The following is a 25,960-nucleotide window of genomic DNA, read 5'->3' as shown; positions in this document are numbered from 1 at the left end:
ACCGTTGCCTGAAGTCAATTCTTGCAAAACCCTACCTCTACCCAACACGCCAACTCTACATTGACGCTCCGGAAACTGTCCTTCCGGTTCGGGGACTACACATGCAGCAAACACTAGTTCACATGTGGAACATGTTGAAGGATGAAGCCACCCACCACAATTTGCAGTTCGAAATAATTAACTCTATGACAAGACAAAACGGGGATATTCGGATTCCCCGGTCCAACACAGAACTCTGCAAGAACCGGGTTACCTACGTTGGAAGCAAATTGTTCAACGAACTCCCCAATGACCTGAAGGAACTAAACTCCAAAGTAGTATTCAAAAAGAACCTACGCCGACATATAAAAAACAATCTACTGAACGCTTTGTTCTGATCCTCCACTAACCAATATGAAAAAAAATCTGCTCTTGTCGTTTCCGCCGCCACCGACCGCCCTCCGCTCGCCACCAACCGCCCACCGCCAACCGCTCATCGCCACCGCCCACTGCCAACCACCCATCGCCCACCGCCCACCACCAGCCGTTACCCTACACTGCCCATCACACACACTTTCGTCTGAACACCACCAAATTGAAATTCCACACACTATTTATTAACGTTTGAACGCCAAGATTAGCACTCTCTTAAAAGAGCAAACTTTGCTCACTGAGATGTGCAAATAATGTAAATGTTAAATGTATTTTTTTGAAAAGATAGTAGGTTTTATGCCCCAGTGCTTTTGTCCTACCAAAAAAAAATGTACTGCAGAAAAAAAATAAAACTGCAAAAAAAGAAAAGAACTATCGAGCCTAACCTCAATACCTTGAGGTAGGTGAAAAATTCCAGTATAGTAAGCTGTGAAATTGCGTAATTCGATCTTTTCAAAAAAAAAAGAAAAAAAAAAAAAAAAAAAAAAAAAAAAAAAAAAAAAAAAAAAAAAAAAAAATGTTCCGCCGCCAGAGGCGACCCAGCTGAACAGTGGACTGCGTGTGGCCAGTGCGGATTCCGGCTCGCAGATTCCCACCGTTTTTCTGTGGATCGATGCCGAATCGCGGTACGAGGATGCCTACAACAACAGCGTCGCGCATTTCCTGCGTGAGATGCAGGAATTCAAGGGTAACTTGCAGTAAGTAGTCTTGGAACATCTGCACGCGACCGCCTTCCAGGGAATTCCTCTCGGGGCTACACCTTCGTCGGAAAGGCCCCCGCCGATTCACCGGTTCGGAAGTGCCCGTCTGCGATGATTCTCTACGGATGGCACATGTTGCCATTGCCATCGAGGGTTGTTTCCATTGGTCGCAATGTCCTCACGCAGTGCCAACCGCCTCCGATCCAGCACCGCGGCTCTACGCCCAGGTTATCAGTCGTCAGAATCTGCGACACAAAATCGATCGCGTCTTCCAGCATCGGTGAGCCACTCCAGCAGTTTGCGATCCCTCCGGGATCGGAGTGGTTAATCGGGTTAATCGGCCACCAACCTCGCGATGGCTGAGTTGCGCACGAGAATCGCGATTTAGTCGTCTCCGACGGCCCGCTTCGTTGCCGAGGGCTTAGCTTGGGGGATACTTTGCGCCTTTGGGGTAGTTTTGGACCTTCTTGAGCGTCTTCGCGGGGATCCACTCGTAGTCGACGTCCTTGTTGTTAGTGTTTCCGGTTCGACGGTCTTGCGCACCGCCGACGATCGCTTGCACTTGCCATACGAATCGCGGAACTGCTGGCCGACGACGAGCAGCAGCACCACGATTGCGGCCAGGAACACGTACTTGAAGAAGTCGACCTCGATGATCGAGAAGATTTTCTTGAAGACAGCCTCCGAGAACTGATTGCCACTGGCGTCCCGGTAGATCGGCGCTATGTTCATCCCGAACGGATGTCCGATGGCCGAGATGTTCTGGAAGAAGTAGTCAAAGTCCATCCGATAGCGGAACGAAGCCTAAATGGTTTCAACGATGAAATCGTCGCTTCCCTTGCTGGCGAATCCGACCAGGAACTCAGCCGGGTAACCGGCCGGAAGCTCGTAAACCAGCGGAGTGTAGCGGGCGGATCAACAACAGAAACGTATCGGCGTCGGGAGATTTCGTCGTTTCTGGATCATCGTCCATTTCAGTTTCCTCAACCTAGTCTGCCACCGACTCGTCCTCTCCCTCAACCTGCGCATCTAACTTATCCTCAGCGACGTGGGCCTTCAACCGAGAACCACCATCCACGGTGAGCAGGAACGACGGAAGAACCAGTAGGACATAAATGACACACTGGTTGAGGGGTCACTTTGAATCTTTGACACTTTTTGCAGATTTGTACGCCGCTCCGATGGGAGGATGAAATCGGATGGCCAACTCAGCACTTTCAAAGATGCAGACTCGGACAACGGCAGTGGAGAAAACGTTAGTTTACGTGGGGTTAGTTTGGTTTTATCTTGATTGATTACTAGGCCGTCCCAAAAAAATGAAAAGTTGTCAAATCTTCGGTGCTCACCCCTAGAATGATAGATTAGGATGTCAGGAACAATGTTTTCATACAACAAAAAATTCCCAAAAATGGTTTACAACTCGCGCGTGGAGCTTGAATGAAAAAAGTGCATTTTTCGAGTATTTTTCAGAAATGCGAGTAACAATCATACTAAAGTCATTCAAATTTGGTCGCCTTGGGCTTCAAGTTATAGTTTAATGTCCCCTGAACAAATTCCTGTACAGACATAGTCCATAAAAGCTTGTGTTTCGGCAGGGCAGGGCGTTTTAGGGAGAAAAAATTGTATTTTTTAGCCAAAAAAAATCAAAAATCACACCCCAAAACGAGCCAGAAAATTTTGCAGCCAAAACTAATGAATTCAGTTTTTTTTATCGAACGCGTGCCAACCGAGCAGTTGTGCTACGGGCTGGACTTATCATTATATTTTAATGTTTATACGATAACGCGAGTAAATATCAAAAATAGTGAATAAAAAACGCTTTACTCTTCATAAAATGGATAGTTTGATGAGTTAATACTAAAACTGCTAGTTGGAATAAACTATTACGATCAACAAATTTGAACGAAAAAATCCGATGAATCAATCTACCGGCACAGTTGACTAACGAACGAACGACAGAGAAATAATCAGGAACGTATTGCAAATCGAACTGAATCCGCTAAATCAGAACAAAGCATTATGCCTAAGTAATTATTGAACAATGCACCATATAACCAACGATTATGTATGTATTTGGTATGATTTGTCGACCGATTTTTAGATTTTACGCGGCTTAAATATGAAAATAAAGTACAAATAAGCTCAGCCACACTCTCATACACACATAAACCATAGACATTTTAGACTGTACCACTAGGGCTGGTGCATACACCACTTGGGGGAAGTAGGTGAGAGGTCTGACGAAAAAGCACGCTCCATACAAAAAGTTGAAATTTTGTATGAAGAAAAAGCCACGTTGGCGTGGGGGATGTTGAAAATTTCAAATTTGAAGGCCGCGTGGTTTATGCACGAACCCCTAATGCAGCTTAAATCTTTAATCATTAATTCTGAAATTATTCTTGCAAACATGTCAACATGCACAGATCAAAATTGAAATGAGCCCAAACTTCAACAAATCAAAACTCCAAAACAACCGCGTACCCAAAATTAGGTTAAATTTTCAGTAATATTAGCAAATTTATAATTCAGGACAAGCGTGCATATCGTCAAAATTCACCAATCAGTGGATGGAACTCACATGTTTAAACAGTCTTCACCCTCAAGTGGCTCTCACTCATCATTCATTCCTCCTCACACACACCAACATACTTGAGAAGCTAACAAGAAACGCGCTCACCCGGGTTCTTGAAGACTCCTAAGACCGCTCGTCGCTCCGCATCCGCCTCCGCAGCACCAAAGTGGGGTGTAACCGACCACACCACCCTACCTGTCGCCGACCTCACGGTTTGTACACGTCCGTGTGTCAAACATCCGGCCTCCTTCCAGCCGACCCCTCTCATGTTGCATCATCTACACACCCAACTATTGTGTGTCTGAAAGCACAGACCGTCCAACGACACTAACACACCGATGGAAATATACACAACGAGGGATGCTGTCAAATTTGTTCTCAGATCTCTTTCTCCTATTCGACCAAATTCACTGCCGGGCACCAACACACACAAACGCCCGCATCGAAATAAAAGAAGAAAACACGATGCCTCTTGGAAATTCTGTACTGCGTGGCCGAAGTAAAAATTGCCCAAAAACACCCTAAAACCGAAAATTCCCGTAATATTTCACTGTCTCTCAATGGACCACCAACTTATCTACGATATTTAACACATTTCAATATTAAAAACAATGAACATCACTACAAAAACGAACGATTTATTAGCGGCAACAAATAGACGCGACCGATGCCAAAATGCACACACACACCTCCCTTTAACTTAAATTGCCTAACAATTAGCGAAAATCAATAAAGGGCTTTTCAGGTAGAGGATGACTCATGATCCACACCTGTACATAAGCTTAATTATAAGTCGCGCAACGCCTGCCGTGGTTCGCATGAACCCTTGCTCTCTCATCGCGAATGAGAGTGAGAGGGACCATCAATGAGCGGTTCGCAAGAAGAGCTAAAAAACAGCACTCAGAGAAAAACATTTCATGATTTTGACAACAGAAGGCTACGACAGACGGCTTATGTGACTATGAAAGGCTACAGGGCATGGCTGCAACAACTCATTGGGATGTCCTGGGTCTTCCAATGACCCTGGATTTATTATCGGTGGGTCCACCGCCGTAACAAGCAAGAGGTCTGCGGTTTATGACTGCAGATCATACCCGGATAGCTCCAGTGAGTATGGTAGACTTTTTTATATTATGTTGTTATGTCCTGGGTCAACAGAGGACTCCCTGGTTCCTTGGGGACCATCCACAAACGAGGACACTTTTTTGGAAATCTCAACCCCCCCCCCCCCCCCTCCCCATACTGGACAATTTCCATTCAAATTAAATCTTTTTTCTATGGAACGTGGTTAATCGCCATAGCCCCCCCCCCCCTCCTTACTCTAAGGTGTCCACGTAGTTTATGGATTATGATCCCTTGATAACTTTATCGTTAACAAATTTGAACGATTTTGTGGGAGTGAAGAATAAAAACAAATAAGTTTTTCTATCAGTGCCTACATTCTCCGTTGGCGAACCGTTCGCTGAACGCTCTCTTTACTCCGTTCAGAGCGGAGCGGCAAGCGAGCAGAGAAATGATGATCGAAATTTTGGTTCGCGAACCGTTCAAACCCGCCGCTCTGAGCGTTCGATAAGCGCTCACCCGATAGGTTCGTCGATTGAGTGGTTATGATACGCTCATAAGCGAACCGTGACACCACTGGTCAGAACTGGGGTGAGGTTCGAAAAATGGACAAATTTAATGATTTAAATTTGCACCATGTTATATTATTTTTTAAAAGCACGCCTTCTTGATCACCCACCGAACATGTCCAACATGCTGATCACCGAAACCATGCTACAATTTGGCAAAGTTTTGATGATTAGGCACGAGGTGTGGAGACATTGTTTTGCTTGATTTTCATTTGGTTAGATTAACCATTATTTTTTAGATTTGCCCTGGCTGGTCTTTTCGAGTTTGGGACATATATCCGGACATAATAAAAAAACATATATACTTACTATCAGCATGTTTAGGATAACGTCCACCCATTGCACGATAACTTGCTAGCATAATTTGAACGTCCTTGTGTTCTAATGTTGATATTATTCGGTATGACGTAAATTTGTGTAGTGAAGATATTTCAACATCATGTTGGGCACGAGTGTTAAATATTTCAACTATATTTTGTTCGTATGTTGGATTACACCATTGTTTAGAATAATACAGCTCTTCTGGAAAATAACGACGTAATTCACATTTCCTTCCTTTGTCTGTCTCAAGATACGGTGGGGGAAAATTCATGAAAGGACTTATTGATAAAACTGTACTAGTTAGCGCATTTCGAAATCGATCATCGAATGGATTCTCAACTACAAATTGGTGTTCATTTTCTTGATCTGATAATTCAGAGATTGCAGCTCGCAGTGGATCTGAAAATATGTCGACATTCTCCATACTCATTACCTTTATCTTTTGTTTATCGATATGTTTGTATAAAGTAGCGTTGAGCTGAGTTATTAATGAGTCATTTGTTTCCTCTAGAGGGCTAAATTCTTCGCCTTCAAAAATACACGATCGCGGCGATGGTGGTTGAGCGCATGCGTCATATAGGTATGACAATTCTAATCGCCAATTGAATCGGGCATACAGGAGTGAAGACATAACTTTCTTGATTTTTATTAATTCGCTCTTAGCACCTCCACGGAGCAAGACACAACATCCACGAGGACTGTATGATTTCACAAAGCACAGCATTGTTTTGGAAGATCCTGAAATATAAAAAATAAATACGGACAGAGCAAACCTAATCATATCAAGTTTACCTTGTTCATCATAGAATGTTTTAATATGAAACTTGTCACAGGTTCCAAGTTTTGGCTGACCTACATTTGAATCAATGCTAGTCAAAATATCGCATTCTAAACAGCGAGATATTCTTTCCATTACACAAAGTTTGACATCTAATACAAGTGTAATTCCATTGCCTCGCAGCATATCCTGTGCAATACCAGCAACATTCTTGTGAACCAAAACGATGTTAGGACCAAGGCTAAGGATCTTTGTTACTTTGTTCTTTAGATAGTCTCGTTCTTGCAACATCAAAGTATCGAAACTTACAAATTTTCCTTCGACTCTTTGATACGCTATGCCACACTGTAACAACAGAATTTTTGGTTTCTCAATATATGACATCATTTGTCTGTGGACAACATTTTTAGTAAAAACAACCCCTCCTAGGGATTTACACTCTTGACGCTGACCTCCGGGGATCTTTTTTAAAAACACATGGTTACGAATGTCTATGCTATCTACCGAGCTACAAATTTTAGGCCTCACTGTGTTAGCTACTCGAGCCGCTATGGGAATCAGAATTTTAGCCCACGATGGATCCAGGTTTTCTTTGGAAAGGAGCTGATGAAGCATGATTTCTTCGTGTTCGCAAAATGCTTGCAGTAACGCCTTTGCTCCCGAAGAAGACAACAGAGGATCTTCTATTTCTATTCGGTGATTAGATGTAAGGTAGCCGGTGTCTGGTGAACTTGGAGGTAAAATGTCTACAAAAATAAAGGGTTTTTGTTTTAGCAAATTCCGTCAGTGGGGATGAGATTGGGTCGAAGTGATTTTTAACGGATTTCAAAGCGATTCAATTTTCCATATAAATTTGTAAGGCAAAAATCATTTTTTTTGAATTTTTATTTTTTTAAAATCCGCGTTTTACGCTATATCAAAACCGGATTCATGTTCGGATGCTCTGAAAGGTGCTCTACAACTTTTCGAAGAGAGGTGGTGGTTTTCGAGCAAAAAACACGTTTTAGACGAGTTTTTAAACCCCTGTTTTTTTTTATAGGAACAAGTAAGCACCATACTCTCTTCGGGAAAGTGATAGAGCAACCAAATATGAATCCGGTTTTAATACAGCGTGAAACGTGGATTTTTGAAATATCAAAATAAAAAAAAATGTTTTCCCCATACAATTTATATATAAAATTGAATCGCTTTGCGCAAAGTAGGGAGTACCCCGTGCATGGGTAAATAACACGGGAAATGCAAAATAATACCATTCAATGGTATCAATACCAAATTTTGGTTTTGGCGAGCCCTTGCAAAAATGTCTAAAGTGTAAGTTAATACCAATCTTTGTTATTATACCAAATTTTTGTATTGTTCTGTTATTGGGCAAATTTTAAGAAAATGACGAATTTTGACATACTGTTACTTACTTACATACTTAAAAACGCAAATCTACTCCAAATTAAAGCCAACTATTTTATTTTGGTCTAAAAAAAAGTCATTTGTGATCTTAATAAATTAGGGAACACCATACATTGGTACAGTCATCCCTCATATTCGGAACAGTTTACAGATCGGCCAATGTTCAAAAAATCATAGCAAATCGACAATTGAACATAATGATTCGCTTTTACCTACATGTGAAAGCTTTTTTTGGGATCTTTCGATTGATGTATAGACCGGCTGTTCATTTTTTCGTTTTATATCATGTTTTTAAAGAAAAACATTGACCCTTGAAATCCACAAATTCGGAACACTTTTTTCTTACGGATGTAAACAAACTCTGATTATCTCCAGGAGTACATATTTTCTACAAAATAATGACCTCACACACTGGAACCAATGAAACTCATGCTTAGTAATGTTATATGAATGGTCTGATAACTTTTTTTGTGAAAATACCTGTTAAATTCAGGTGTTCCACAATTGTGGAAGGCACAATAACATCCCACAATCATGGAACAGGCAATTTGGAGGCAGTGTTTTGCTGCTCAGGATAAAATAGTCTTAAAATGAAGTTTTTTGTTCAAAAAGAACTACTTTTACTAGTGAAATAGCAAGATAATGGTCCTAAAAATAGTAGGGTCGACAGAAAAGCTACATTTGGCATTCTATTGACAAATAATCAGAAAAGTGTTCCGAATTTGTGGGTGTTCCGAATATGTGGGATGACTGTATTGTAAAGGTATTTTAAATAAAAAAATATTATAAAATAAAGGTGATTAATAAAAAAAAAACTATTTTAAATGATGTTTAACATTCTTAAAAGTATGCTGATACATTTGAGAATGATAAGAAAAACATTTATATATTTAGACGATTAACTTTACGACAACAATACCCGAGCATGGGTAAATAACACGAGAAATGCAAAATAATACCATTCAATGGTATCAATACAAAATTTTGGTTTTGGCGAGGCCTTGCAAAAATGTCTAAAGTGTAAGTTAATACCAATCTTTGTTATTATACCAAATTTTGGTATTGTTCTGTTATTGGACAAATTTTAATAAAATGACGAATTTTGACATACTGTTACTTACTTACATACTTAAAAACGCAAATCTACTCCAAATTAAAGCCAACTATTTTATTTTGGTCTAAAAAAGTCATTTGTGATCTCTATAAATTAGGGAACACCATACATTGGTATTGTATAGGTATTTTAAATAAAAATATTATAAAATAAAGGTGATTAATAAAAAAACTATTTTGAATGATGTGTAATTTCTTAAAAGTATGTTGATACATTTGAGAATGATAAGAAAAACATTTATATATTTAGACGATTAACTTTACGACAACAATAGGTTTAACGTGAAAAATTTAAAAATTTAGAATGGATTTTGCTTAACATTGTGTACCTTGTTCGTCATAATCGATAAACTCAAAAAAAAATAATGTCAAATTAACAAAATTTGATAAAATAACTATTTCAATACCAAAATGTTGGTATGCATGTGGTATTCGAACTTCGTTCTAAAATCCTTTTAATATTGGATTTGTGTTGAATCCTATTCAGTTGGAATTATGCATCCTCGAAAATCCCACGAAAAATGCCACGCTGCCTGGGCTATAGCCTTTCTCGTTCTGGTTTAGTTTGTTTCTCTTTTTTTGAATTTCCTGATATATTTGCCTGCAGCTAAAACATGTTGATGCGCAGCTCGTTTTCAACAAGCGTTGATAGCTCAGTTGGTTAACGGGTAGCTAAAATGGTGTCTGCACCTTACCTGTCATGAGTTCGATTCCAGTATTTCTCTAGTTTTCTTTACCTGATATTTTTTGGCTCTCCAAGCAAGACCTCGTTTTCCTGCCTGTTCGAAGAATTTAAATATAGCATCAAAATTCTACCCATTTCTCATTGCAATCCCATTAGGGCATCTCCACCGCAGAGATCTAATTGCGTGGCAAACCTATCGGTTGGATCCCCAGTTTTAGCTTTGCTCCGTACCTAATGCACGTTTCCGCACCGCTGGGAGCTAATTTGGCTACTGAATCAAGCCCACCGCGGGGATCTAATTTATTCATTTTCAAATTCTAGCCATTTTGTTGATCAAAATCAACGAAAATATATTTTAGCATGATAGAACATGCTTCTAATTGCATTATGAGTCCAAATTGATTGCGTATATCAATAAAATATCATTTTCAAAATTTTAAAAGAGTTCATCCGATTTGCTCCCGACATGTTTGCACCCCAACTTTCGCACCGCGGGTAGCAAAGCTAAAGCTAAATTAGCCTTCGAGTTCATTCAGCAAAGAAAAAGTTCATCGGGGATCCGTCGAGTAGCCAAGATAGGTGCTCGAGAAGTCCCCGAGCTGCGAGTGGCTAATTTTTCCAGCGATTTGTTGAATTATTTGTATTTGTTTTGGTTGTTGTTTTTGTCTTCAAAAATGGCATAGTTGCAAAAAGGCGCATTTGAACAAGAAAATCCAAAAGAAATAAAATTTAAGTTTAATAAATGAAGATACTGGTGAAGATGCATTTAATTTGAATATCAAATTTGATTGAATATTAAAGATATCAGGAGTTTGGGTCAAAATGACTTAAAATTAAATTTAAAAAATTGTGGGAAAAAATATTTCTTTGTATTTTTTGTTTAATAAAAACAATTAAACTACCTACAATTCATATAAGCTAACATTTTTAATTATTTTAACATTCAAATAAATACCAAGCGAAACAATGTTATTGGGCCAAAGTAAATTTGTAAACAAAGAGAAAACTAGCATCTTGCTAAAGTCATTGGAGGAGTAAGGAAAAGTTCCGAATACCTACGTTTTTCTTACATTATTTTTTTTTTCATTTCATTTAAAAATATTTTGAATAGTTGTACATACATTAAAACTGGATTACATTGATAGCCGGGTGACTATGATAGGTTTATGATTTTATTGTAAAATAAAAAATACGAATTTAATACAAACGGAATGGTATGAAACCATGTTGACCTTGGTAGATAAGTGTTCAAAGTACGTTATGAAGTAGTTTTCGACAAATTTTGAAAAGTTTAAAAAATTAGTAAACTATAATTAGATAAATAGCATTATTTTATTACTTTGAAAATGTCATGTTTTTCTCAATGAAAATGAGTTCGAATTGGAAAACAGACTGCATTATCAGAATTTAAAAAAAAAATACTTTTAAAATTATTTAAATTGTCATTGAAACAGAATTCAAAAATACCTTCAAATTTATTAGAATTTTCAGTACCACAAATTTTACAGTAATTTTTTATTTTTATTTATTCTTCTCTATATTACGAATTTTTCAAATTAGACATTCGAAGAAACCATACCAAAAGTGAATTTGACGTAATCACTATCAAAATCATGCCGGTCTCTAAAATAACAATTCATCAAAACGCTCTATGAAATTCTTTTTTTTTTGTGAAAACGTTCATGGACATATGAAATTGAAAACTTGAATACTTGTTTAGGAATTTTGTTACGAGAGGGATGGGTGCAATCATGCAACATTTTTAATCTCGGGAAAATGCTATTTATTTAACTTTGACTTTGAGTGTTGGAACTGTTTTGCAAAATCAGAGACAACAGGTACCTTCTAATAAAACTTAAACGATAAAACAATAGCTGGCCGCAAAGTGAGATAAACATTGTTGTTGGTTTAGGTGACCCAAACGCACTTAATTGAAGAATGTCCCGATGATGCTATGAGACGCGGGTTCGATTCCCGCCTTATCCACTGAGCTTCTATCGGATGGTGAAGTAAAACGTTGGTCCCGGTTTCTCCTGTCTCGTCAGAGGCGCTGGAGCAGAAATCCCACGTTAGAGGAAGGCCATGCCCCGGGGGGCGTAGTGCCAATAGTTTAGTTTAGTTTAGTTTTTAGGTTTGGTTTTGGTTTTGGCAATAGTTTATTAAAATTCTGTTTTGTCAGAAAAAAATGCAACTTTTTTAACTCTGTGTGCTGTATTGAATCCCATTTTAATTATAATTTAAGCAAAACAATGTCATTGGGAAAATCCGGATTTGCAAACACACAGTCGATCCTGCTCACGTCACCGAAGGTTTACAATCCTCATTGGTTCATTCAAAATGTTTTGCTTGAATTTAGGTTTTTACGTAACACAAAAGACCTTTTCAAATGTCCGGCAGAAGATCGACCATCCCGAGCATGGGTAAATAACAAGGGAAATGCGTAATAATACCTTTCTCTGGTATCAATACCAAATTTTGGTATTCCTGGACCCTTTAAAATTTGTCTTAAGGATTATGCAAGAGCAAAATGTGCTATCATACCAATTAAAGGTATTGTTTTGATATTGCAATATTGCAGAATTTGTCAATGGTCGAACACCACATATTGGTATTCTTTTGGTATTACAGTGTTTTATCAAATTCCTCTGAAACTTTGGGAAAATTTTGACCAATTTTGACAAAAATAATTAATTTTGCGCTAAAATGATGTCTCAAAGCGAATGCTTTCATTGAAAACCGGAAATTTCAAACTTGATTTCAAACATTTTTGATACACCCCCTAAAGAAATGACTTGACATTGTGGAAAATTTTCTAAGTCAGGTTGGCACATTTTGGTATTATTTTGGTATTAAAATGTTTTATCAAATTCCTCTGAAACTATGGGAAAGTTTTGACCAATTTTGACAAAATAATTAATTTTGCGCTAAAATGATGTCTCAAAGCGAATGCTTCCATTGAAAACCGGAAATTTCAAACTTGATTTTAAACATTTTTGATATACCCCCTAAAGAAATGACTTGACATTGTGGAAAAATTTCTAAGTCAGGATGCCACATTTTGGTATTATTTTGGTATTGAAAGGTTTCATCAAATTCCTCTGAAACTATGGGATTTTTTTTTATAAATTTTGATGAGATAATTAATTTTGCGCTAAAATGACTTGAAACCCAAAAATGTTAAAGCTGATTTTCAATTTTTTTTATATACTCACTAAGATTTTTTTTAAGCGTTGAAATTTCTCTAAGTTGGGATAACCAAATACTTTGAAAAACGAGTTAATCGACAGATTATAGAATTTTGGTGAATTTCAATCCAGTTTCATTTTAATAACACTTATTTTTCAATCTTGTTATTTTTCAGAATCTTCAAGAACTTCAAGCACAGGCCGTTCAACAATGACAAATGCATTCAATGTGGTGAAGAATATCACTAAGAACAACATGGAATCATCAGGTGAGTAGATTTGGCTGTTGCATATGGCTCATTTCCGTTTTTTCACTAACTGCAACTGTTGCACTAAAAATGGTATGAAAATACCAAATTTAGGTATTTCTTGTGCAAATACCAGCGACCAATATGTGCTCTTGGTTGCCCAGTAATAGATGGTAAAATACCATGAAATCATACCAAAATCATGTATTTGGAAGACCATAGGAATACCAAAATCTGATTTTCCAAGGGCGCGGGAATACCTAAAAATTAAACCATGGCAATACCAAGTTTTGGTATTCAAGCAATGTTCAAAAATCCAGAAGACCTCAACTTGGTATTGAAATGGTTTTATTTTGAGGTATTATTTTACCCTTGGAATAACATGGTTTGGTATTGTTGTGCCCTTCCACATACAAGACTTTGGTATGATTTCATGGTATTTTACCATCTATTACTGGGCAACCAAGGGCACATTTTGGTCCCTGTTATTTGCCCAAGTAATACCAAAATTTGGTATTCCCGTGTTATTTACCCCTGCTCGGGACGGGTCACTCGCGGATCGTGAAGGTTTTTGACATTTCCCCCCTTGCAACTTCAGTCTCGGACTGCATGGAGGTGAGGCCCAACATGGACATTCCATATGAGGTGATTGAAACAAATCGCCAAATGTGGAGTAATGGAGGACCTACACTTCCGGAAGGAACTATTCGTTTCTTTACGGATGGTTCAAAAATGGGCACTTCTACTGGAGCTGGAGTCTTCGGTCCTCGAACCAGGGAAACCATATCTATGGGAAAGTGGCCTACCATTTTTCAAGCAGAAGTGTATGCCATACACATCTGTGCGAGGACGTGTATTAAAATTATAGACACGCAAAAATCTGTATTTTCTCGGATAGCCAAGCTGCACTATTGGCATTAAAATCCTCTAAATGCGAATCATAACTTGTTTGGGAGTGCGTCGCTTCCCTCAGGGAACTTGCTTCTCGGCATAACAGAGTCATATTGTTTTGGGTCCCAGGGCACTGCGGCATTGAAGGCAACGACATGGCTGATGAACTTGCCAGACAAGGATCATCAAACATCTTCGTGGGTCCCGAGCCGTTCCTTGGAATCTCAAAAAGTGCCGTGAAGCAAGATATAACTAATTGGGGACAATCGCAAATCGCTTCAATCTGGGGCGAGATGCGAGGATTGAGACAAGCTAAAACTTTTATCACTCCAAGTCCTCCAATTGCCAGGAAACTTCTTGGCTTAAACAGTAGGGAACTACGAATACTCGTAGGGCTTCTAACAGGACATTGTCCTGCCAGATATCACCTACACAAAATCGGAAGGTGGCCTAACAACCTCTATCGTTTTTGTTTAACTGAGCTGGAAAGCTCGGTACATTTACTCTGCCTCTGCGGAGCACTTGTGTCTCGAAGGCTGCGGTTCTTTGGATCGCACCTTCTTACGCCGTACGATGTATGGCACCACACCCATCCCAAGAAGGTCATACAGTTCATCGACTGTATTGCGCCGAATTGGGATAAACCATGTCTGCAAAATAACCCCTCGTCTTCCGATCCAATGGATTCGAGTAATTTGTAGTATGAACAGTAACCAGGGTACATCACAAAAGATAGTGAACTTAACCCAATGCCCATTGGGCAAAAAAAAATCCCGCGATACAGTGACAACAAATGAACCATATCCATCTTGCGTGCAAGGAAAATCAAAGATCTTGTAATTAAAAAGAAAATTTATTTTAAAAAATACTAGAAATGAGCAATCACAACTACAAATTTAAAAAAATACCTAAAATTGATTCGCTAACTGAGATAGTTTGATAACCTAGTGAATGAAACTGTTCATTGATGAACACCAACGGATCAACAATGAATTGAAAAAAGCCTAGAATTGAATTACGCTCTTGAATGAATGAGCAAATAGCGAATAATTGTAAAAAAAACTAGTGTGTGTCGAAACTTTTGTAATCGTACTTTTGTACGGGGAATAAATCACTTATTTTGCCTGGAGTTTTCACTCAACTTGTCCGAAGGAAACGACACTCCACCGATACGATTTCTACTCCGGAATTCAAACAAAATTTTGAGAAATCTCCAACCAATTACTTTGTCAATGTCTGGTGGTCGTTCCTCCTCACGTAGACTTCCCAACCCTCTCCTCGGAACTCAAAAATTTAAATATTAGCGTCGCTTCTGTTTGTATTTTGACGATTAGACAACTTTTGCGCCTGAATAATGGGCGTTTTCCCAGAGAAGTGAGCAAATCGTTTAAAGTTCTCAAGTGAACCCAAACACGAAACAGTTAAACTAATTTCTAGTTGGGCGCCAAGTGTAACAAATGGTGGGCTACCCCAGCATTAGTGAGACCCCCCTTTTTGCCTCAGGGTCGGCATGATAATCCGGAATCGAAAAGGGAAACACTCGATTGGACCTACGGATAAAACAAACCCACTTTATTCCGGTTACAAACATTTATTGGCAGCCAAGCTGCGTAGTACCGTTCCTCGTTCTCCCACTTTCTTAAAAACTACTCCTACCTCACACGTCCTTCTTCCTTCTTCTTCGGGCCCTTTCCGGAACTGCTGCTTCCGCTTTCTCTCCACTCTCAGCTCGCGTTCCTGGAACAACGGCTACACACCTCCACCGACCTCCGGGACTCGGTCAACCGGGGCGGGACACGTCTTCCTCTCTCTCGTACTGCGACCACGAGTTGGTCGTCTCACGCACTGCTATGTGCGGTCAGCTGCTGCTCGTACTCGACCCTCTTCTGCGCCACCTGCCTCGACGTTCCCGAGTGTGTTGACGGACTCTGGGACTACGGCGGACGAACCCACCGGTCTGCCTGGTTTCCGGCGTCGGTTGGTGTAACGGCTGGCGAGGCTGGCGTCTTATCTCGCGACGGTTGGTCCGCAGACCAAAATGGCGGAGTCGCGGGCGATCCTCGTGCGTGAGCGATCGTGCTCGGCGGTACTGGGTACCGCGCGGGGAATACCGCCGGTGTCGGGTGGCTTACGGCGAACGGATGCGTCTGCGCCGGCCTGTACGCGAAGCGTACGAACACCGAGGGGTTCTGTGGGCACAATTAGACGGAAATTAGCGATGGCGAAGGGAGGTTGGACGGCGATAGATCGGGGAAGCAACGACATTTACCTGGATGTCCACAAATCAACGCAGGCTCCTCCTGCTTGCGTCCGGATCTCCGATCGTCGGACGGCTTTCCTCCGGGATGGCGTCTACCGGATCTTCCTCTTCACTTTCACAAAACTTCACGTACGTAACGGCGATTTTCACAGATATCGACAGTCCTCTTCAAAATACCAGTCAAAGTGACCGTTGCAATGGCGGGGTTTTCCCAGCGATCCTCAACCTCCCCCTTCTGGACTCCTTTGTCCCATCGTCCCATCGTCCTGATCATCGCCGCTACACAAGGCGGCCGTTTGCGATGATCTCGTGCGCTCCTAGCGGTGACTAGCGCAACTAGCGGTGCAGCGTTGGTAGCGTCCGTAGGGGCTGGACAGCTACGCTAATAGGTCGTTCTGCTCGCAAGCCTTCTCAAGTGCTCCCTCCGTAACGTGCCGCGGAACAAATGATCGCACTAATCTTGGGATGCAAATACCATAGGTTACATGTGGGTGACGAGGACGTGGAAATGGAGGACTCTGTTTCGGGAGTTCCTTCAAATACTACCAACAGGGACCACTTTCTGAAGGATAAGGATGCTGGTGATAAAGAGGGATCCTCGGACGGGTCTAAGAGGACGAAGCGAAAGCGTCCTAAACCAGATCCGAATCCGGTTCCCCCTCAACCACCAATTCCTCCATTGACTCCAGACCCGATTCCTCCTCCCAATCCAGATCCAATTCCTCCTCCAACACCGGTGCCGAATCCGGATCCAAATCCCTCCCCGCCCCTGAATCCTGATTCTCACAAACCGATTCCTCGTCCTCGTCTGTATCAAGAGGGATCGCAAACGGAATGGGTGGTCTTCTTCCAGCCCAAACAGAAACCGCTAAACTTTGTACAGATCACCAAGGATTTGCAGAAGCACTATCCTGGGGTGGTCGAATGTATCAAGCTGAACATCGTGAACTCCGCGTGATCGTGAACTCCGCGGTGCAAGCTAATCAGATCGTTACTCGGTTCGGTTCAGCATTGAGTACCGTGTTTGGATTCCGGCCCACAAAGTCGAGATCGACGGAGTGGTTACGGACGATGGTTTAACTCTGGGGGACATAGCAAACGCTGTGGGACGCTTCAAGATCCCCAAACTGCCTCGGTGGAGGTTCTCGAATGCCGGCAATTGGGCAACGTTACCATTGAGGGTGACCAGAAGAAGTTCATTTCTTCGTTCCGGGTGACTTTTGCCGGGTCAGCTCTTCGGACTACATTGAGCTTTACAAGCTTCGGCTTCCAGTTCGATTGTACGTTCCGCGAGTGATGAGCTGCGAAAACTGCCATCAGTTGGGACACACCAAGACCTACTGCAGCAACAAGAGCAAGTGCTCAAAGTGCGCCGGTCCCCATAAGGACGTGGAATGCCAAAACAGGCTGAAAAATGCCTGCTTTGTGGCGGGGAACCGCACAAAACTCGGCAGTGCCCAAATTACAAGGAGCGTGAGGACAAGATGAAGCGATCCTTGAGGGAACGCTCCCAGAAGTCCTTCGCGGAAATCCTTAGTCGGTGACCCACCCAAACGCTTCGCTTCTTTGGCGGACGAAGATTCGGGGGACGAGGAATCCGATGTGGAAGTCCTCTTCCAGAGAGACGAGGAAAGTGACTCTTCCGGGTCAAATCCGAAGCGCAACAAGGTTTCCAAGTTCAGAAAAGCCGCTGGCGGCAAGGGTAAGGAAAGTGACTCGTTGAACTTCGAGGAGGATTTTCCTTTCGGTCCGTCGGGTAAGCCAGCTCCGAAGCCGGCACCGATACCTCTCAAGCCGCTAAAACCCATTCCCAAGATGCCAAAGATCCTCCAAAAATCGGTTCCTCAACCGAATCCGATCACCGATGCCTTCAAAGGAGTCCTTCCTTTTTCCACAATCGTGGAATGGCTGGGCTCTTTTGTGAGTGAACCAACGCGTTTAATCATAAAGCGGTTTGAGCCTCTCGCTAGACACATCGGGTTACAGCTTGCTAGTACGATGCCCCTCTTGTCGTTCATTTCCTTTGATGGGTAATACACCAACAACGAAAAACGGCATCTCCTTTCTACAATGGAATTGTAGAAGTTTAACCCCCAAGTTAAACGATTTTCAACAATTCGCATTCGAACGGGACTGTGATGTGTTTGCGCTGAGCGAAACGTTTCTTATCGGAGATGAGACACCAGCTTTCCGGGGATAGGTACAACATCATCACAGAGAGCAGGGCAGGGCCAAATAGAGGTGGAGGCGTACTGATTGGGGTCAGGAAATGCCACACTTTTAGAAAGGTCACGCTCCCGAAGCTAGGAGGAATCGAAGCAGTCGCAGTACAGGCCACGATCAGAGGACTGGACATTTGCATTGTGTCCGTCTACGTTCCCCCACAGGTGTCGTTAACTCGACAAAAGTTGTGGGGTATGCTTAAGCTGTTGCGACTGGTTCTGGGTGACTTTAATCTTCACAGCACCGAGTGGGGAAGTCACAAAACAGACTCTCAAGCATATCTGATTCATGAACTGTGCGACGACTTCCAGATGACCCTCCTAAACAGGGACAAGCAAGTTACGCGGATTGCAACACCACCAACGCCAACCACGTCCGGTACGAAGGCGAGTGCCATCGACTTGTCGCTCTGTTCCAACAGTCTGGCAGTTCTTTGTGACTGGAACGTGCCTCAAGATCCTCTTGGCAGTGATCATTTGCCGATCGCTATTCTGGTTATCCATGGCCCACAGCAATCGACAACGGTGGAGATGCCTTAGGATCTGACGCGAAATATCGACTGGAAACAGTACGCGGAGGCAGTCTCCATTGGAGTTGAGTTGCGAGCTGAGTTGGCACCGCTTGAAGAATATGCGTTTCTGGCTAATTTGATCTATGACAGTGCGTTACAAACTCAGACGAAACCCGTTCCGGGACCATACATCCGAACGCACCCTCCACTTCCCTGGTGGGACAAGGAGTGTACGGATCTTTCGGCGGCCAGGTCTGTAGCTTATGTGCACTTCTGCAAGTATGGATCCCGAGCGAACTTCCAAAAGTACAGAGCTCTTGATCGCAGGTACAGTAATACCCTGCAGCGGAAGAAGCGTTTGTACTGGCGGGAGTTCGTTGAAGGACTACCAGCAGATACGTCCATGAGCACTCTGTGGCGCGTTGCGAGGGCCATGCGTAGAGGTTCCGTTCCGAACGAGAGTGTGGACAAATCGGACAAGTGGATATTGGATTTCGCCAAGAAGGTGTGTCCGGACTCGGTGCCGACACAACCATCATTCGACGTTGTTGATGTGAGCGATTCTAATCTTCCCTTCTCGATGGTAGAGCTCTCCATAGCACTATTGACGGGCAACAACACTGCTCCTGGTCCGGACAAGATCAAGTTCACCTTGCTGAAAAATCTTCCGGACGTCGCCAAGCAGCGTCTGTTGAAACTGTTCAACACGTTCGTGGAGCAGAACATAATTCCACACGAATGGCGACAGGTCCGGGTGGTTGCCATTCAAAAGCACTTTGTGCAAGGTGATTTTTCAATCACCCGGATAAGTTACATGGGTTTGGCACAAGGCTCAAGCCTTAGTCCATCCATGTATAACTTCTACGTCAACGACATCGATGATTGCTTGACCGGAGACTGCACCCTTATACAGTACGCAGATGACGCAGTGGTTTCAATCGCTGCCAAGAAAGAAGAAGATCTGCTAGAACCCTTGCAAGATACCCTGAACAGCTTGGCCCATTGGGCAGTTGGAAAGGGTATTGACGAGGGGCGCGAAACTGACCTTAATATATTTAATTTGCGCATTTAATGTATTAAGGAATTAAATTCCTCTTGTCAACGAACATTTGACAGCGCCCAACCTGCTTTGTCGAAAACATTGATTTGTTTTACGTCTCCATCGCACACCCGCTTGTCAAGTTTGCGTTGATTTTTTATTGCTCAAAAATGAGGCGATGCCGATCATTTTTTTTTTGTTTTAAATTTGTTTTCGCGAAAGTTTCCGAAAGGAATTGGTAAATTTTGGTTGCTAGTAGCTACAAAAGGTGGTACATCGTTCGCCGTAGTTTCGAACTTGCGCAGGTTTCGAAATACTCAACCCGCATCAACAAGGAGGTCATTGAGCTGAAGGGCAAGTCCGTCGAGAAACTGATCGCTTCCGGCCGCGAGAAGCTGTCCTCGATGTCGTCCGTTGGTGCAGTGTCTGTCGCTGCCGCCGAGCGGAAGGAAGAGGATAGTAGATGAAATAGTCCGAGGACGACATGAGCTGCGGTTTCATTAAATAAGGGAATTATATATTTATACCACACCAACACAGAACCTTCGGATCTATAGACATTGACCCTACCTAGAATGTACAACCGATTGATAAAGACGTATGATTTTGGATTGATATGGTCATTAGGGTGACAATAAAAAAAATTACATCAGGGATACCCTCTGATTCGATTCCTTTGGCAAAAATAAGTATCTGTGCAAATTTTGAGCCAAATCGGTAAAGGAAAAGGGGTCGCTTTTTACCGTTGAAGTTTATATGGGGAAAATCACAAAAATGTACAGTCATCCCACATATTCGGAACGGTTTACAGATCGGCCAATGTTCAACAAATCATAGAAAATCGTGAATTGAACATAATGATTTGCTTTTACCTTCATGTGAAAGCTTTTCTTGCGATCTTTCGATTGATGTATAGACCGGCTGTACATTTTTACGTTTTATAGCAAGTTTTTGAAGAAAAACATTGACCCTTGAAATCCACAAATTCGGAACACTTTTTTCTTACTTCACACTCTGAAACCAATAAAACACATGCTTAGTAATGTTTTATGAATGGTCTGATAACTTTTTTGTGAAAATATCAGTTAAATTCAGGTGTTCCACAATTGTGGGAGGCACAATAACATCCCACAATCATGGAACAGGCAATTTGGAGGCAGTATTTGCTGCTCTGGATAAAATAATCTTGAAATGCAGTTTTTTGTTGAAAAAGTACTACTTTTACTAGTGGAATAGCAAGATAATGTACAAATAAAGGTCCTAAAAATAGCAGGGTCGACAGAAAAGTTGCATTTGGCATCCTATTGACAAATTACCACAAAAGTGTTCCGAATTTGTGGGTGTTCCGAATATGTGGGATGACTGTATGCAGAAAAACATCGTTTTAATATTTTTCTGTCAGGTGGCGCGGGTCTCGCCCAAAATTTTCCAAGAGTGAGATTCTTGTAGGAAATTTAATTTCCTACAACTTTGTTGAAGGGTGCAAAACGATCCGAGTTGATCCTGATTTTTGATGATTTTTCTAGTAAAAAATATTTTTTATGTACTTCTTATATACCCCTTATATTCTTTCAAGTATATAAGCCAATTTCTTTTCATCGCATTGCGCATGAGTTATTCATCAGGATCAAGTCGGATCTTCTTGCACCCTTCGACAAAGTTGCAGGAAATTAAATTTCCTACAAGAATCTCACACTTGGACAATTTTGGGCGAGACCTGCGCCACCTGCTGCCAAAATCCTGAAGCGTTGTTTTTCCCCATACATTTTAGCGATTTTCCCCATATAAACTTCAACGATAAAAAGCGACCCCTTAGCCTTAACCGATTTAGCATAACATTGGTGTCTACCCGTAGCTGCTACTTCGTTGTTGACCAGGACCCCAAAAAATTGCTCCGTGGACCACAGATGAAAAGTAGGAACCAATCATCACCCCTTCGCAATTTTCAAAGGTCCCTGTCATGCTGATCAATACCGACGCCGGCCACGACCAGTGGTAAGACACGGGGAAGTGGATGGGAATGTTAGTCCGATACTTGAGTGATGGGACCGCTAAATCGACTGCGTCTCCGACAAAGTATCACATGAGTTTTGAGGGGTTAGTGAGATGGGTATGAGGTCAGGATTCACCGTGGTAGGTGATGCGACCATAAGCAATTTGTTTATCAGTTGCAAATTTATAGGTCTTAGGCAGCCGGCTGCTGTAAGACACACAATCATTTATTTAGAAATAGTTTTAATTCGAACGCGGCGCCAAATTATCATTCATTCCCCCGTCGGCGTGCCTTCCGAGCCACGACGCTGTGAGAAGGGCTTTTTACTCCTATTGCTATTTAAGCAATATATCAAATTGTATTTTCTGTGGTTTCCGATTAAATTATATCAAAACTTTATAGTGAGGTTTGCAATGATTTCATCGTGTTGCGGGATTTTATGACGAAATGTTCCGAAAATAGTGATCTACGAGACCGACAAAATTACGAACAAAGTAACTTACAATTTCGTTTCGAGCAGTTATTAATAAAGTGACACTATCACGAATGGTGCATTTTTATGATTGGTACATTTTTAAGCCGAAGTCGTTATACAGCAATTCCCCACGAAAACAGCATGGAAAAAAACAAAAGTGCTCGGATCGGACTCAAAATTTTTCTGGGGGTTCCCTGGCCAAAATAATTAGACCCGTATTTTTTTGTTTGGCCATTAGGGTGACTTACGCCGTGTTAGGGTGGTCTGAAAAATGGCCATTTTCGTCGATTTTCGCAAAAACCACTTTTTTCAAAAAATCATAACTCCTCGCCGTTTCAACCGATTTCAATTGTCTTATACGCAAATGAAAGGTGATAAGTTGGCCTTTCAAGGAAAAATAGTTAGAAGTTTCAAAAATCTAGCCTAACATTTGGAAAGGGCGTATGAAACTTTAAAATGCCGTTTTGACGGTGTCTGGACCAAAGAGCCAATGTCTGGAAATATTTTTATCGGATTCCCCGGACATTTTTACATAACATACTAAAAAATGGGAGGAGTTCATTAACAGGATTCCGAGATATGATTTTTTGAAAATAAAATCCGTGTTTTTTGACGCGCCGCGCGCAAAAACGCGAAAATGACAAAATCGGCAAAAAATCAACATTTTTCACTAAAACTGCGATAACTTAAAAATTTCAGCGATGACCTATACATGTCTGGGTACCAAAAGTTGCGTCTTTTAATTACAAAAAAATTGGTACCATAACATCTATAGGTCATCGCTGAAATTTTAAAGTTATCGCAGTTTTAGTGAAAAAAGTTGATTTTTTGCCGATTTTGTCATTTTCCGGTTTTTGCGCGCGGCGCGTCGAAAAACACGGATTTTATTTTCAAAAAATCATATCTCGGAATCCTGTTAATGAACTCCTCCCATTTTTTAGTATGTTATGTAAAAATGTCCGGGGAATCCGATAAAAATATTTCCAGACATAGGCTCTTTGGTCCAGACACCGTCAAAACGGCATTTTAATATTTCATACGCCTTTTTCATATGTTAGGCAAGATTTTTGAAACTTCTTAATATTTTTCTTTGAAAGGCCAACTTATCACCTTTCATTTGCGTATAAGACAATTGAAATCGGTTGAAATGACGAGGAGTAATGATTTTTCGAAAAAAGTGGTTTTTGCGAAAATCGACGAAATTGGCCATTTTTCAGACCACCCTAACACGGCGTAGGTCACCCTAATGGCCAAACAAAAAAGTACGGGTCTAATTATTTCGGCCAGGGAACCCTCAGAAAAATTTTTAGCCCGATCCGAGCACTTTTGTTTTTTTCCATGCTGTTTTCGTGGGGAATTGCTGTATAGGTAGTACTATCTTCCACGTTATATTTATAATTATCGAAAAATAAGATCAGAGTAAAAGGAGAACTAATCCGTAAAAACGACGCATGAACTCGAGTTTCCGACCCCTTAGCCTTAACCGATTTGACTCTAAATTGGCACAGTAACTTATTATTACCTAAAGAATCGATCCAGGGGGTATCTCTTCAGATTTTCCAAAATTTTCATTTTTTCTTGTCACCCTAATGGTCATTGATTTTGTAAATAACAAATTGTTGGAAACGGCCTACTCACACCCACATTTTTTTTCTTTTTCTCACTCCCACATTTTACTCAAATATGAGTAAATTTACTCAGCCCTCGCACTCACGGTGAGTATCGATAGTGTTTGCTGTGAGGAAGCCTACTCGATTTGGAGTGTGAATGGTTTTCCGAACTCTGGTCCCGAGACCTATGAATCATCAAATGAAATTGGTATATTTTTTTTGAAATATTCATCTGTTTTTTCGGACCTTAACACATATTTCCTTAAAAGCTCTACGAAGTTGTAAACTAACAGGCTCTCGTCACAAATAAACAATCAATTACAATAAACTTACTTTTGAAATATGACGCTCTAGCATTGGTTCTGGCGTTCTGGAAATATGGTTTTTTGAAAAAATGAGTTTTTTTTTTCAAAAATCGTTTTTAAATGTTTTTTTTTAGGAAATTTAAAAAAAAATGTACGGACACGGCCTTTGACCATACCCCCCCCCCCCCCCCCCCCATTGTTTTGGATTTTTTCATTTCGGACAAGGAACTTCAATGCCATTTTTTTGAAAAAGTTGAGCTTTTGATTTGGATAATGCCTGTTTCACGTGGAATCGCTGTATATATACTTACCGAACGAGTTTTTATGGGGTTCTGAGCGTCTCAGGGACACAGAATGCGAATCGTGTATCATGTCATACATTTCTTCCAGTTCTACGAATGTATAGACAGTGTTTTCGTCGAAGTCGTCAGCAATGTTACTGTCATCAACTTGCGGTGATAAAGATTCTATTGGAGCTGGAGGAATGATAAAATTTGCTTCTATCATTGCGTTCAAGATTGCTACAGCTTGACGAGTATTTGAGGATTTCTGAGAACTAAAAAGGTAAGCCAAAATTTCAAATCCATGATTTTGTCGGGGCAGAACTGTTATCATTTCCTCATATATTGAACGCAAAGAGCTAGATTGTTGCAACATTGACTTTCTATCCCCGGTAGAAATAGTTCGAGGATGGCTTGATACGAAACGTTCTTCCTGGTAACCAACGGATACTTTTCGACGATGTAAATTTCCTATAGAAGAGTCGTTTGTGTTCTGAGGTATAACCGACAATTTATTGGAAAGATCCTCCTGTAATGCTCTAAAATCTGACTTAATATCAGTAGTGGTATTTATCGATTTCAAATATGTGAGAATGACCTTTGAGCAGTAGGTACAAACTTTTAAATCGCCTGTAAAAATAATACTTATATCAATTTTACCTGACAAATCATCCGAGGCCAAGAGTCCTGATTTTCCGTTCAAAGATCAGAAATCTCTCACTTATTATCGCCGAATGAATCTATGCCGACTGGCTGCTGGCTAGTTGGTCAATTGATTCTTCCAGCGATACAAATAATTCATGGATTTCTTTGCCTACTCCGTCCGCTGCCCCGAGTCACAATCGAATATATTCAGAGAGGAGAGAATCTAATGGAACGTCAGTTTGAAGAGCCGGTGCGGCATTGAGTGCCGCACTCGTTGTTTCCACTTTGGTTCAATCGAACATCATTTGTAAGTGTGCGTGAAACTCGCATGAAACTGAAAAACAAATCTAGTGCAGCACTAGAGTTTTAGTTCTAAGATGGCGGCAAAACTCGCGCGAATTTCTTCAAAGAAACACTTTGACAGCTCTGAGTGCGGCACTCAGTGCGGAACTAGCCCTCAATCGAACGTACCCTAGCAAAATACCAGTGCAGCGTTCTTTTGGCCTGCACTACCAAAGTTTGCCTTCAATTTTAATTTGGCATGGTGGAAATTGCTGACAAATGTGTCTTTGATGTTGTGTTATCAACAAAATTGCAAAATAATATTGATAGCATTGATAATAACCAATTTAATAAATGATCGATACATAGCCGATCGCAGCTATTTTGAGTCAGCTT

The 25,960-nt window shown here is 41.2% G+C and overlaps 1 protein-coding gene and 1 pseudogene across 1 annotated transcript; both read right to left on the bottom strand.

The window, feature by feature from the left end:
- Positions 1-933: 933 nt before the first annotated feature.
- On the bottom strand, positions 934-3,730 carry LOC120430039 (translocon-associated protein subunit alpha-like; annotated as a pseudogene).
- A 1,288-nt stretch (positions 3,731-5,018) lies between these two features.
- On the bottom strand, positions 5,019-25,343 carry LOC128093696 (putative 1-phosphatidylinositol 3-phosphate 5-kinase; the record flags this gene model as incomplete). Its single annotated transcript, XM_052711354.1, has 3 exons — positions 5,019-6,374; positions 6,429-7,160; positions 24,668-25,343. Coding segments are annotated over 3 exons (2,232 nt in total), but the record flags the coding sequence as incomplete, so codon positions are not given.
- Positions 25,344-25,960: the final 617 nt, after the last annotated feature.

The sequence above is a fragment of the Culex pipiens genome, unplaced genomic scaffold, assembly GCF_016801865.2.
Source record: "Culex pipiens pallens isolate TS unplaced genomic scaffold, TS_CPP_V2 Cpp_Un0003, whole genome shotgun sequence".
Taxonomy (NCBI): Eukaryota; Metazoa; Arthropoda; class Insecta; order Diptera; family Culicidae; genus Culex; species Culex pipiens.
Note: the sequence above shows the minus strand (reverse complement) of the source record. Positions and strands in the feature narration are given on the sequence as shown.